The sequence below is a fragment of the Watersipora subatra genome, chromosome 1, assembly GCF_963576615.1.
Source record: "Watersipora subatra chromosome 1, tzWatSuba1.1, whole genome shotgun sequence".
Taxonomy (NCBI): Eukaryota; Metazoa; Bryozoa; class Gymnolaemata; order Cheilostomatida; family Watersiporidae; genus Watersipora; species Watersipora subatra.
Window position 1 is genome coordinate 18,947,270 of NC_088708.1, and position 15,282 is coordinate 18,962,551.

Genomic DNA, 15,282 nt, shown 5'->3' on the forward strand with positions numbered 1-15,282 from the left:
ACCAACCAATTCTGTTAATGCACAATGCTTTTTTTCTAAGCTTTTAACATCAATCAATTTTTGTCGATTTTAATCTTCAAATATTTTAAAAATGAGATCAACTAAAACAACAAACAACATCTCAACTGATAGAAAAAAAATCAATACTTTCTGTTAAAATCAATTAAAATTTGACGTAATCACATCTTTAAGCATGCATAGTATTTTTTGAGTCACTCAAACATCAGCACCTTTATATCATCTGCTTAAATTTCTGGTAGTTGATGGTAACCTGATGATATGCTGTTCTTTTTAAGTAATGTGAGTGTTCAAATTAGCTCAAATTATGACAAAGTCATAACAATAGAAAATATAAAACATGGGTATTTATTATACGTGTCTAATCTATTTCATCAACTCCAACATTTCACAATATTTGTCAGCTATCGTTTTAACTTTATTTTCATTACCAAATATTTCTACCGCACTTATATTTGTGTACTTAATTTTTATCAACGAATCCAGTTTCAATTTTTTTCCTCATTTTGTCTTCTTATTCAACTACACCTAACAGGGTCACTTTACTGCTGCGAAATATGCCTCTTTGAAGTTATCCCATCATGCTGTTACATTTAGCTTAGCTCAAGTCACTCTTATATGATACATCAATTCGATTTGTCATATCCAACCAATGAAATATTTATCAGTGCTGTCCAATTCATGTTACAATATTCTTATATTGATAAACAGATGAACCATAAAAACTGGGTAATATCTTGAACCAAAGGCTATTCCCTCATTGCAATGCAGCAAATAGTCATGCATTAAAAACTATCTTACCAGTCCACGAGCAAGACTTGACAAAACAGAAGTTTCAACTGTATTATTGTAAGCTGACATCTGTATTTATTTACGTATAACAAATTAAGTATGTTGCTGTTTTATTATCAATATACAATGCTACAAAAAATATTTAAAAACATCATAACATTTGAATATGTCAAATATATATAGCATCAAATATGTTTACTTGAACAACTAAAATATATTACATCCATCAGTTATGTAGATCATACAACTCACAGGTAGTTGAGTTTTCAATATACGCAATACTCAGCATGAAACAAAAAAAGTTTAGAAAAATACAAAAGTATATAAAAATAAGTGTTTAATTCATAGAAAAGGAGGAAGGACAAACTAAAGTCGGGAAGAACTCTTCTCTCTGTCTTAAATCTGTTTAGATGTCTGTCTCATGTGGTTCTTATACTGGGCACTCAAACCTGTCATCCAGAATTTTAGAGCTTTTTTATCCTCATCACTAGCCCCAAACACCTGCAGAACATGTCATGTATTAGCTCCAGGTAATTGCTGTGTAGACATGAGAGAAATGCTCAAGTGATCTGCAAAGTGTGAACAACTTCCGAGTAGCAATGCTGAAGGTTAGGAGTTGTCTGATCGCCAAATGGACAATAGTTATTAAGTACCTAATGGGTCACCATTTCTTGACAAAATTGGATTATTTAGCATTATTATTTATTCAAGAAAGATACAAAAGCTGCCTACCATTCTGGAAGATTTCCTCACCAACAAGGATTAGACAATGTGTGTAATGTCACACCAAACTGTACAGATCTCTATTCGCAGAGAGCACAAGCGTGTAAAGGTTTACGAAGAGAGGCTATTACAGCTGAGTGATAGTTGAGAAGAGATAGTGCAAATAAAAACAACCAAGTTATGACAGAGCTAGCCTTGGTTCCTACCTGCAACAACTTTTTAGTGTCATCCTCAGATCTGCTGCCCCCAGCTTTAGTGAATGTAAAAAGAACCTTGACTTTGCTAGAAAAGAAACAAAGATAGTGTCTTGTGATATACAAATGAGATGAAAGAACATTGTAAGGGACCATATGTGCATAATGTAACTCTGTAGAAATTATTGGCTCTGAAGTGGGCAAGTGAGAGAGAAGGAGAGAGAGAGGGAGAGAGAGAGGGAGAGAGAGGGAGAGAGAGAGGGGGGAGAGAGAGGGAGAGAGAGAGGGAAAGGGAGGGAGAGGGAGTGAGAGAGAGGGAGAGAGAGGGAGGGAGAGGGAGGGAGAGGGGGAAAGGGAAAGAGGGAGAGAGAGACAAGTGGTGCTATGAAGATACGATAACAATAATTGAACTGAACAGCCATAGAGAACAAGGACATTAAGAATGCTGAGAAAGACTCAACCAATCGCTGCACTAGATTCACTCTTACACGTGGTTGGTTGTTATTTCTTCAATTAATTTCCTGTCATACAAATATGTATAACCTATTAGTGATACACTGCAGCAACGAGTTTAAACTCACAAGAAATCCAAAAAACCGCAATATACTTGAAGTCTCTTAAACCATAACCAATACTAAAAAGAATACATGAATACATGAAATACAGTGAAACTCTGATAACTCGAACTTCATGGGACCGAGCGAGAGTGTTCGAGTTATCAGAGCGCTCAAGTTATCAGAGCACTGTCACAAGTGCATGTATTTATCAGTAGATACGTGTACATATACAAACTATATATAAATCAAAAGCATAAATTGCTTGTTGCAAGTTAAAGGGCCTCTCATGTAAAGTTATAAAAATGTTTATCAGAAAGTATAGATATTTTTCTATCACTTGAGATTTGTTTGTTGTTTGAGGTAATGTGACTGCCAGGATGTTTTCAGATTAAAACTGGCAAAACTTGATCGTTATTAAAACGCTCAGAAAAATGATATCTTTTTCTTGTGAAGGTTTTAACCAAGATCAATTTTGCCAATTTTACTTTAAGTTTATCCGAGGTTACTTCGCTTTTCCTTGCTTTCGAAGGGCAATCGCAAAGCGGATGTTGTGTAATATTTGATTTTTTGCAAACCTTTAGAAAAGTCGTTAACGAAAATATTCTGCCGATGATGGTATTAACGATGCCTGAGAACAACTGAAAGTTGATGTTTATCTCTATGGCTTGGAATAAAGTGATATTCTAAAGTGATAACAACCGTCTCGGTAGCCGTTGGATAGAAATCTGTTCGAGTTAATGATGTAGAGGTCGAGTTATCTAAAACAATTTATTATTGCGTGGGAACGGACCAAACAAATCCGTTCAAGTTAACCATGCGTTTGAGCCATCCGAGGGCGAGTTATCCGAGTTTGACTGTATATACTAGGCTAGCTTACTGACCTGCGTTGCACTGGTAATAAAAACAGTTTATAAACATTACCTTACCTACTACATTACCTGCAATTGTTTGTAAGCTGTTTTTATTAGTCGTCCAAATGCTGAGCATTCACCTAATGAGGCTAAAGGCCAGCTGGTTATTATTACGGATGACGCAACGTCGTTATGCTTATTTTAACCATTATGCTTTATCGTTATGCTTTATTTTGTAATGAATATCTTCACTATTATTAATCGTTATGTTCATTTTGACACGTAGTTTAATGGGAAAGCTTACTGCCCCAGAACTGGATGTGCCGAGTTGAAAACCATTTTTCAAAGCGCATTTTTCATTCCTAAAACTTAATCACTATAACTGGACACGGGGACGACAGATAAACAAAAGACAGACAAACTTTGAGAAATATATATACATATTTATGTATAAGATGATGCAATACAGTGACATATGTGACGAAGAAATCATGTATAGGGTACACATGTAGTAGACATATACATTTAACTCGTGTAAGACATAGAGTACATATGTAGTAGACGTAGACGTCTAACTCATGTAAGACATAGAGTACATATGTAGTAGACGTAGACGTCTAACTCATGTAAGACATAGGGTACATATGTAGTAGATATAGACATCTAACTCATGTAACACATAGAGTAAATATGTAGTGGACATAGACATCTAACTCATGTAACACATAGAGTACATATGTAGTAGACATAGACATCTAACTCATGTAACACATAGGGTACATATGTAGTTGACATAGACATCTAACTCATGTAAGACATAGGATACATATGTAGTAGACATAGACATCTAATTCATAGGGTACATATGTAGTACACATAGACATTTAACTCGTGTAAGACATAGGGTACATAATGTACATGTATGTAGTAGACATAGACATCTAACTCATAGAGTACATATATAGTAGTACACATAGACATTTAACTTACTTCATCCACTCTTCCTTGATACAGATGAGACATTGCTCCACCACTGCCCAGTTTAGTTTAAGGTTCGCTACAGCTCTTTCCATCTTTTCCAAAATCTTTGGAGCTAAACACAAATGACCAGTAATTCAATACAGTGATTCCCAAGGCTAGGATTTGCCCACACCTTTTCAAGATTAATTGACAGCAGTTTAAAATTACATTCATTTACCTCAATAAAATCATATTTCATTTTTCAGCAATGATTTTATGTAAGAAAAACAAAAATCCAATTTTGTCTACAAAAAACTCCTGACGCAAGCTGTGGCATAAGGAGGTTATTTTTGACAGAACATAGTCAAATGATACTTGATGTCAATGCGGATGATTTGTCAATAAATGTGAGACACATGCGTGCCTCTGTTGGCCACCATTCTAGTACATTCTACCCATCTAGTCACGGCCCTACACGCTTTGGGTACCTAACCAGGCAGCTAACTACAATGCAAGTTTGAAGCAGATTATACAAATACTGGAAAAATCCGCACCGTATTTATACATCCCAAATTACCTTTCAATCGTTGGTTATAGAATTACATCAATCAGCTTGCTAGATTGATGTAATTCTATAATTTTGCTAGAGCACTCCACAAACAATTTGTGGAGTGCTCAAGCAAAAATTTCTTCTTTCATACAAATAAGAAATTCACAAAATTAATCTTGAAAATTTGTTATTTCCGAAAGTTATCTGTTTAAAACCTATTATAATGTATGCTCTGCTTTCATGAATGAGAATATTGAAAAGACAATTTTTAAATAATCTAGTTCAAAGAATGAGTATTTTAATTTAATTAAACACCGTCGCAGCCACCTCTGAGCAATATTTTGCAAAGAATGTGGATCTTTCTGTCTACTTTGGTGACCGAAAATGTTAATAAAACCTGGTTTTCGATCAAAATTACACAAAAATATTATCGAATCCTCAATCTGTAATATTATCTGCTACTGTTAATGCAATAACAATTTGTGCTGTCAGTTAACCTTTAAAAAGAATCCAACATATTACCAATCCCTTGCCAATCCCATGCCAATGCTGACACTAATGAGCTGACAGCAACAAATCTTAATGAGTGATCACTTTACAAACAAACGACAAACCTATTTTCTTTCAAAGAACAAGCTGACAAGTTGCTAGCAAGTGTCTGTTCTTTTTACTACTGAAATGAGTCAGATTTATATGCGAGTTTACCTGATGACTTTTCAAGACGAGGCTGGCCTGTATGCAGCTCAACCCTGTAGCCTTTGAGCATGCTGAGACAAAGAGGCTCAGGAGTGTCAGTAGCAACTGGGAGTTCCACATTGATGAGAGCGTAATGTTCATTCTCAGCTACATGCTTGGGAAGCAGACAGAACTTGGACAGTCCCAGAAAATTGCACTTATACGACTCCTCATAAACATCGCTCTGGTAAATGACCTTACAGCAACCTTTGGGCAACAACACCTGCAATCATAGAGTCACACCATCACAATTATTAAGCTCATAAAACTATTAGACAATGTGAATAGAATTAGCAAAAAATTTCAAAACATAGAACGATTCTAAGCACTAAAATAAAGTCAACAAGGGCGATCATTTCTAAATAGACATTTTATGAAACACCATGTAAGATAAAGCAAATATTTATCTCAACTTACGAAGTAATTTTCAACATGCAAAATCCAAAATGTTAGTTTGGTGAAGAAGTCTTCAAGAATGATAGGTAGCTTGTGTATTTTTTTGAATAAATAAAAATGCTAAATAATCTTTTTTGTCAAAATATGGTGACCCGAAAGGTGCTTGAAAACTATTGTCCTTTGGCGATCAGACAACTCCTAACCTTCAGCATTGCTACTCGGAAGTTGTTCACACTTTGCAGATCACTTGAGCACTTTTCTCATGTCTACACAGCAATTACCTGTAGCTAATACATGACATGTTCTGCAGGTGTTTGGGGCTAGTGATGAGGATAAAAAAACTCTAAAATTCTAGATGACAGGTTTGAGTGCCAAGTATAAGAACCACATGAGACAGATATCTAAACAGATTTAAGACAGAGAAGAGTTCTTCCTGACTTTAGTTTGTCCTTCCCCTTTTCTATGAATTAAACACTCATTTTTATATACTTTGTATTTTTCTAAACATTTTTGTATCATGCCGAGTTTTACGTACAGTCAAACATGGATAACTCGTCCACGGATAGCTCGAACACATGGTTAATTCGAACATTTCCTTTGGTCCGTTCCCACGTAATGATAAATTGCTATAGATAACTCGAACTCAACACTGTTAATTCGAACTGTTTTTTTGCCCAACGGCTACCGAAACGGTTGTTATCGCTTTAGAAAATAACTTTATTCAAAGCCATAGAGGTAAACTTCATCTTTTCGTAATTCATAAGCGTCGTTATTACCACCATCGGCAAAATATTTTTGTCAACGACTTTTCTAAAAGTTTGGTGAAAATTGATTTATACTGCGATACGATGAATAGCACGGGCTAGCCGGGTCACGCGCGCAAGGATTTTCGCCACGCACATACAAAACAAAAATCGCATGTTGTTTTTGTTTTGTATGTGCGTGGCGAAAATCCTTGAGTGCGTGACCCGGCTAGCCCGTGATGAATAGTTTTCCGACGTTGATTCCGTGTTGAATCAACGTTGGAATGTTGAATGTTTAAAACGTCTTAAAATTGGTGTAATTAAACGTATACGTTGTCTGAGCTACAAAAAACTATTCATCGTTTGACCTAAACACAGAATACGTGTGTACATTCAATAAGTATCTATTAAAAAAGCGTGAGTGATATAGAATGTACCGTAAAACCTCGTAAAACTTCTAATTGAACTGCCTCGGAGTGTTGCTCTTAACAAATCCCAGGTAAAGTAAGGTAATCTGCATAAACTTCAAGAAAAAACGGCAAAATTGATCGTGGGTAAAACCACAAAAAAAAGTCTTTTCTTTTGAGCATTTCAACAACGATCAAGTTTTGCCAATGTCAATCTGAAAAACGTCCTGGCAATAACATCACCTCAAACAACAAACCAATCTCAAGTGATAGAAAAATCTCTATACTTTTTCATGAAAACGTTTTAAACTTTACATTAGAAGCATTTAATTTGAAACAAGCCATTTGTGCTTTTGATTTATATTATAGTTTGTATATGTACATGTATCTACTAATAAATAAGTAAATATATGGACTTGTGACAGTGCTCTGATAACTTGAACGCTCTGATAATTCGAACACTTTTGCTCGGTCCCTTGAAGTTCGAGTTATCCATGTTTGACTGTATATTGAAAACTCAACTACCTGTGAGTTGTATGATCTACATAACTGATAGATGTAATATATTATAGTAACCCATGCAGATATGTTTGATGCTAAGTCAGTTCTTTTGGATCGATTTATTCAAATGTTATGGTATATTTTTAAATATTTTTGTAGTATTGTGTATTGATAATAAAACAGCAACATACTTATTTTTTTATAGTAAATGAATACTTGTAATACAGCCATAGAAACCAAATAGCAAGCATACTTGGCCTCTACAACTTTTTTGTATTTACATAGCAAATACATGTTGCTAATACATAACCCGTTCTGCGCGTGTAGAAAAGTGAAAAAAAATTAAAAAGAAAATGCAACAATAATTTAAACACATAAAATAAAAGTAATTTAGACTGTCTGGTCAAAGTTCAACTACACCACATAATGTATTTCTATAGCTCTACCACAGAACCTACTACATAGTGCCAAGTCTAAACTTCTGCTCCTGTGTCTCTAAGATAAAGGTTCACGAACAGCACAAATTGTTATCACAATAATAGCAGCAAAAATATTACATATTGCAACTTTAATATTTATGTGTAAATTTGACCAAATACCAGGCTTTGTTAACATTTTTGAATTGTGAAAATAGACAGAAGGATTCACGATGCAAAATACTGATGATGAACAGCAGCGATACTTTTATTAAAAGCACTTAATTGTGAACTAGATTATCTAAAAATGATCCGTTCAAATTCCTTATTCATAAAACCAGAAAATAACTAATTTTTATGAACAATTTTATGAATTTTCCAATTTTCGTCAAGAGAGAATTTTTTGCTACACATTTGAAAGATGTTACGCACAAGCCGATTGGTGTAATTCTATAATTAGCGCTAAGAAACTAATGCATGAAGTATAACCATGTAAAATGCAGACTGTCCAATATTTGCAGAATCTGCTTCAATCTTTCGTTATAAACTTATAATTATCTGCCATGTCCGGTACATGCCATGTCCCCAGGGCTGATACTCTGAAAAAAACACCCACCTGGATAGGCCCAGACTTGGATATTGTACCCCCAATCACCTGGTTGGTCAATTTGAATTTGGATATTGTACCCCCAATCACCTGGTTGGTCAAATTGAAATACACCCCCTAAACACTGGGCGTTCCCTAGAGGCCGCCCAGGTTCCACGCCCCGCTAAACATCCAATATGCTTCATGCATTAATAAAGCAGAAAAAAGCTACAAACAAAATTCCCAATTTTATTTAAATACGTTTTTATTTCGGATTTTTCGTTTGTTTAGTATTGCAAAAACAATCGTTTTTTCTTCTGCAAACGGCTTATTGTTTGTTGCTAACAGAGACCAATATATTGTAGTTTACTATTGGTAAAAAATATTAAACAAAAAAGGCAATTAGCTAACCGTAAATCAATTTATAAAAACCGTTTGTGTGGCGGCATAATAGTCGCTCTACCCACTAGCGTCAGTATCGCAAAACAACAAAATGTCGCTATGCCTGCAAAAGGGTTAATATAACTGATTCCAAACAACCATCAGATCATCATTTTCATTTACAAAGGAAAACATAATGAATATCAATGAAAGAAATATCATTCATTCCGAGTATTGAGTATATTATTCTGAGCCCTTTTACTGGCTTGGCTGTAGAAACCCCCCCTAAAGTAGCAAATTCACTGACCCCCCATCCACTGACTGAAAACCCCCCTAAAACGTGATTTTGGGCCGAACCTAATGGGCCTTTTAGGGGGGAGTATCAGCCCTGGGGCCATGTCACCGTAACAAACCTGATGACTAGATAAGGAATGTGTATTAGAATGACGGCCAACAGCAGTGCTTTGGTCTTGTGTTTACGCATTGGCTAATCATTAGTGTTAATATTATAATTCATAATATCATAATTCATAAGTCATATTCATAATATCATAATTCATTATACCAAAAAATTGACATCCTCATGGCACAGCTTGGAGTTTCCATCTCGAGTGCTTTTGTCTCCAAATCTGATTTTTTGTTCACCTAACATTAAAACCATTGCTAAAAAACAAAATATTATGAACATATTGTTATAAATACATGTAATTTTAAAAAGCTGCCAGTTAATTTTTGATGCAGCCAAAAATAACCTAGTTTTACCGGTTATCACTTTATTAATTTAGTTTCTACATATTTTACCGTTTTATATAATGTATTTATTTTAATTTTAAATGTACTCAAAATATTTATCATTGTTTTTTGCCTCTGAAACAAAATACATTGTGTTCTTATAAGATTATTTGCTCCAACATATGACGGCTTTGACATATGAAGCAAATATCGGATTTGATTAACTTTGTATGTCAAAATTTTATTGTATTTGTATTTGACGGTATACGCTTATGGTCCAAACAAAAGGTCTAATCTGAATAATCTATGCTTGCCTCTATGAAAGTCTAAGTTATTACCTGGAGGCAGTCGATGATAGACCTGGTCATCCTGGTAGAGTCTGTTTGTACTATGATTTGATTACCAACCAGTACATGATGTGCCAGCTGATGAAAATCTGCATACCCCAATATCTGCAGGGATAAACAACTACAAACATTAGAACTGAAGAAGTAATCTACTCTTGCGCTAAAGAGTAGACAACTCCTTCACTCAGCATCAAAGTTTGTAAGGGCTGCAGCAAAGTGGTGAGGTTGAGCTATGGGAATGTTACATAAATATGCAGCTCAATCACAATTACCATGACCAAAGCAATCTTGCCAACCACCACAAGTTATCCGAGTTGTTGGTGGTTGGTGAGATAGCCCCAATCGTGAAGAGTGTTGGGTCATCCTCACACATCTGGCAGTACGAGACAATAGTACCTGATAAAGCTCTCTCAAGTTATGGAATATAGGACCAGAGCTCGCTGCTGAATCTGTGCAAGTATCATCAGTGAGAGAGCAAGAGTTAGCGGCAGCACCAAGGGCGGAAGCAGGCTCTGTACTCGGATCAGCAACTTTCTCTGTGCCAACCATTACAAAATCATCCACTAGCTCTGTAAGATGCAACAAGAGATGATGCTAAAACACTTGAGATATTTTAGTAGACAAGAGTTTATGATCTAAAAGTTATCAAATAATTCAACTATAATAAGCTGCACCTACTAGTACTGTATTATTCATTATTTTATTATCGTGCACGATGATGAAGGCAGCAAAAATTTAGTAAGAAAAGTTTGGCTTTTTTGTGACAGAAAACTATGTTTAAAAGATTAATAAAATTATCTATGACACTTCAGTTAACAACAATTAGAAATAGTTGTGATGAGCGTGAAAGCTGAGTGTACAGAGGCGTATTTATTGTAGACCAGCTTGCTAATGTTTAACACTGAAAGGAATTATATTTATTATCACGCAATAGTAATAGTAGAAGGAATAGTAATAATCATTAATATAATACGAGCTGCTTCTGTCCGTCTGTCTGAAGCCACGCTATGAAAGTTGAAAAAAAATTGCACAGAACAGGAATCAGACCCCGAAAATCGGATTCAAAGGTAAGCTCACAACCATCTACACCCCTTGACCACCTTGCTGCTTTGTGGGATAATTGTACACATGCTTATTACACATGACGATCTCTCACGACGCACCAAACTGCCAGGGTAATAGTAGTAATAACAAGATACAAAAAGACTCAAATCTATTTATAAATCATTAAGTTTATCTCATGTGTAACGCACCTTCTTTTTGCTCTAAATCTACTATAGAGTCCTCTGTAGGTGGACCTTCTAGAAGCTTCTCCGTGAGCCGGTTGCTACAAGCCTTAAGCACCCAAGTAAAAGCTAAATGCAATGACTTGAACAGCGCCGGGTCTCCTGTCATGTCAATGAGAGACCGGACCGAGGACATAGGCCTCTGAAGTCGACACTGGGTCGGCGCGGTGTAGCTTCTTTCATTAACAACATGAGGCCTGAAGATAAAATGCATTCGATGTCAAGGTGAGTGAATATGTGTCAAGGATGTCAAGGTGAGCGAATATGTGTCACAGTTCTAAAAGTCGTTTTAATATTAGAGTTGTGAGTAACTAACCGGACAGGACACATGGGCTGTTCCTCTTCAAACACGTGTTTGGCTTTAGATTGTACATCGTGGACGATGCTCTGTAAATGCTTCACTAGAAATGGCCACGAGTTGAGTAAGTATATCCTGTCATTCATAACCTAAAATGAAAAGCACACCGTAAAATCCTCACCATATGAATTATAAATAATGAATTAGCAAGAGAAAGAACTCCCAATCGAAAGGCTAGTAGTTATAAAAGCACAGAAATTGCCAAGTTTTAGTTTTCTCTTCTTTAGTATCTTTTTCATAGCTGCTCCTCCTGGAAATGTGTATCCTAACAATTACATAATCCTAACAATTAGCCTACATAATCCTAACAATTACATAATCCTAACAATTACATAATCAAATCTTCACCATTATTTACGCTTAAAACATTTATCAAACCTATTTTAAAGATTTCAGGAGATATGCTTGTGCAATCCACAGAATATCCAAGTAAAAACATCAGCCCAACAATAAATGTCACAAGGAAATAGTTACAAAGAACCAACAATAAACAACCACAAATGGCGAAAATAAAAGCTTTAAACAGACAAACAATTCTAATGAATTCAAAAAAAAGGTAAAATACGCCTGATGTAAAGGTCACCGAATACGAATACGAAAAAGGAATAGGAATACGAAAAAATACGCCTGTAGGTAAATAATTTAATATTAATTAAATATTAAATAAAGGTAAATTTAATAGGTGAAAGAAACTTTCATGCTCAAATAATCAAAAAGGCAATCAACTGACAATTTTGTTCAACAAAATTTTTTATTACATTTTATTTATTATTTATATATTATTTTACTTCTATTTAGGTTTTGTCAGATAGAAACATATAGATTGTAATATAAAATGACAAACTCACAACAATGATGCTGTAGAATCTTCTCCCTCCTCTAGATTTGGTGTCATGCACGTAGAAGGTGTAACTAAGAACATAGCGTGAGTCACTATCGCCAAAGAATATTGGGCCTTCTCTACCGGGACATACCTACATACATACGGGGATAAAGAAAGTATGTATATATTGTGACCTCTCCCGTTCACTTCTTTAATCATAGCCAATGAAATGCATTTTCACAAGCCTTTCAGTAGGAAAGCAAGTAGACCATTCTCATCAATGAACTGCTGCAAGTTTGTAGTGAGTTATTTGTAAAACATAAAGAGGAGCTGAAGAGTTGAAAGAAAACTGAGATAATGACAGATATCAACTTCAATGATTCAGTACTTGAAAATCAGCTACAAAATAACATAGCTTAACAGTCATGCCAAAATAGGTGATGTAATTGTATCTCAATACAATACTAACTGTGGCAATGTTGATTATTACAAATTTTCAAACATACTTATTTCATGATTTGGTGAATTCTCGTGCAGCACTCAATACTGATGTGTTTTCTATTTATAACTCAGCAGTCATTAGTACGTACAACTTTTTCTTGGCATTGGTAAGCATCAATGAAATTATGTTTGTGACATGCCAGAAGGAAAAAAAAGGTTAGTCATTTTTAAGTAAGGCTATGAGTGATACCTCACTGCTTAGGCTGCGGATGCATGCCTGTCTAACTATACTGTAGAGCTCTTCGTGTCGCGGCTGCTGGCTACTGACATATCTTACTTTCGCTTCCTGATCATTACTTACATAGCCAGGTTTGTCTGACTGCAATGAGCGGCAACCCTGCAACACATAGTAGTTGACTTAGCAGCTGACCAGCGTTACAAAATAGATCACATCCTGACTAATTTCAACACTTCTAGGTTAGGTTCAAGGCTAATTAGTTTGTTTACCTCGCAGCGCTCTTTAGTTGTGCTGGTAGATGTCTCGGAGCTTTCTTGCGTGTGAGAAACTGAGCCTCCAGAGTCTATGCTTATGCTCCTGCCTGTGGTGCCGGCCAGGTGCGGCTTAAATATGATGGGAAGATGGACGCTTTTACTCCCTATAAAACAATATGGTTTCTTAACCACCACTTCAGTGACTCACACCGCTGAGTGCATATAGAAGGCGATGTTTTTTACCAAATATAGTATTAAAGTCTGATTAAAGGCTGATGGCACAAGTAGGCAGAAAACAGAGTTGCATGGAAGTCAGTGATAAGTCTACACCAAAAGGCAATCATTGTCAAAACGACTGACTGCAAAAGAAATGTAGAGAGATATATTATAAGAGTACTCACTGACGCTTTCAACATCGCTGGCAGCAGAAGAGCCGATAAATGCATGAATGGGTTCTTGTTCATGGAATGGCTGAGTACAAAACAGTACTCGAGGTCCATGTTGTTCACAGAAGTGACATAGAGCAATTATAGCATTCATTGCTTCGCCTGATAATGCTGCAGAAGTCACCCCTAACAGTAAAACACTTATGTAAACTTTGTTCGAAATAGAGTCAAGTTAAAAATAAATCTTGCTAGGCCCTAGTTAGCCAATTGTTTAACATGAATATGGTGGGTAGACCCAGCTGTTACATCGAGCCTAACAATTTGAACTGAGGGCTTTGAAAGATATTGCTCAACTAAGTAAAAGTGCTTACAACTTAAAACAATTATTTTGTGTGCTCGAACTAAATGCAAACAAATTAGTCAGAACTCTTCGTAATTAAATCTATGAACTCAAATTGTAAAAAATCAGGTAGATTGCACATCTACTGAACAATACATGCGACTCGGGAAAAAAACTTCTACGTTCCTTGAAGCCAAACTGGTTAAACCTAATAACTACAAATAAAAATAAAAATATTTACATGTTTTCTGCTTGTCAGTACATAGCTGTATCTCGATTTGAATTGCTTAAATCGTGATTTGATTTGACCTATATAGACCAACTCTGATAATAATAATAATATTTTGAAACCCGAAATATTTCCATAGTTTTAACAGTAAATTACTAAAATGTTTAAGAACATCATAAAAATGAACACAGATTGTGAGACAGCTTAAGCAATAGGCCCTATGTGTCATTCTTGGCATGAATTTTAGTTTTAATGGAGTATAGTGATACAGAAATGTCAACAAAATTTAAAAGGTGTTTTTGTTCGATTTTAATATTATTATGACGATACATCTTCAATTTTTGTGTCACTAGTTATGTAAAACCAACAATGTTTGTAAGTATTTTAAAATGTAATGGCAACAGATAAAATATATGTGACAAGTAACAAACTTAACTAGTCATGAGATTACAGTAAAAACTCAATAACAGAAAAGTATATGATTTGCTTAGCAAGCTGTTTGGCTTCAGCTTCCCATGTTAGCCTAGGACAAAAAAAATGTACTATCAATATTCTGTATCACTTTTCATATTAGAGTTGAGCCAAAAAGCTGTAAAAGCTAAAAACTCACAGAAGTAGTAAACAAACTGCCATACATTTCCAAGAATGAAATACTTCAACAAATGACTTATTAAACGTCTAGCTAGCAGTTTGGCCAACAAGGATACCGTGACGAAAGAAAAGCATTAAACCGACAGCAACAGTCACATGAGAAATAGCCCGCATACATAATTCTGTTGAGCAATACAGGGGCTAAGAGTTAATCCCATGTTTCATAGACAAAAGAACTGCTGGCTATTAAATGTTGACCTTGACTTGGCTTTAAACCAAAAGCTTTTGATTGGATATCGATTTCAAGATTTCTAATTACAAGAGCCAATAAAAATCAAGATATTTCTAGTCGTGATAGTAAGCTCGCACACATAGTCAAGTCGGTTTATAATAAAACAAACGCTCACCTGTGGGTCTACAATATTTGTTTTAAAGATGGCGCTCTTA

General features: G+C 35.3%; 1 protein-coding gene across 1 annotated transcript; it reads right to left on the reverse strand.

Annotated features, from left to right (window-relative positions):
* Positions 1-742: 742 nt before the first annotated feature.
* On the reverse strand, positions 743-14,984 carry LOC137385896 (folliculin-like). The gene is made up of 13 exons (XM_068072498.1): positions 14,855-14,984; positions 13,691-13,861; positions 13,305-13,453; positions 13,048-13,194; positions 12,382-12,507; positions 11,492-11,622; positions 11,143-11,372; positions 10,286-10,458; positions 9,881-9,994; positions 5,351-5,603; positions 4,126-4,228; positions 1,740-1,815; positions 743-1,311 (listed from the first exon to the last, which is right to left on the reverse strand). Exons 2-13 carry the CDS (start codon positions 13,827-13,829, stop codon positions 1,207-1,209), a joined length of 1,746 nt encoding a protein of 581 aa, XP_067928599.1. The 5' UTR covers positions 13,830-13,861; positions 14,855-14,984; the 3' UTR covers positions 743-1,206.
* Positions 14,985-15,282: the final 298 nt, after the last annotated feature.

What these genes read in the sequence shown, in the direction of transcription:
- LOC137385896 (XM_068072498.1), bottom strand. Translation starts at nt 13,829, where the DNA reads ATGAATGCTATAATTGCTCTATGTCACTTCTGTGAACAACATGGACCT. An exon ending in GATTCTACAGCATCATTGTT is followed by an intron (nt 11,623 to 12,381) that starts GTGAGTTTGTCA and finishes TTTTCATTTTAG; the next exon opens with GTTATGAATGACAGGATATA. An exon ending in ATCAAGGAAGAGTGGATGAA is followed by an intron (nt 1,816 to 4,125) that starts GTAAGTTAAATG and finishes TTTCTTTTCTAG; the next exon opens with CAAAGTCAAGGTTCTTTTTA.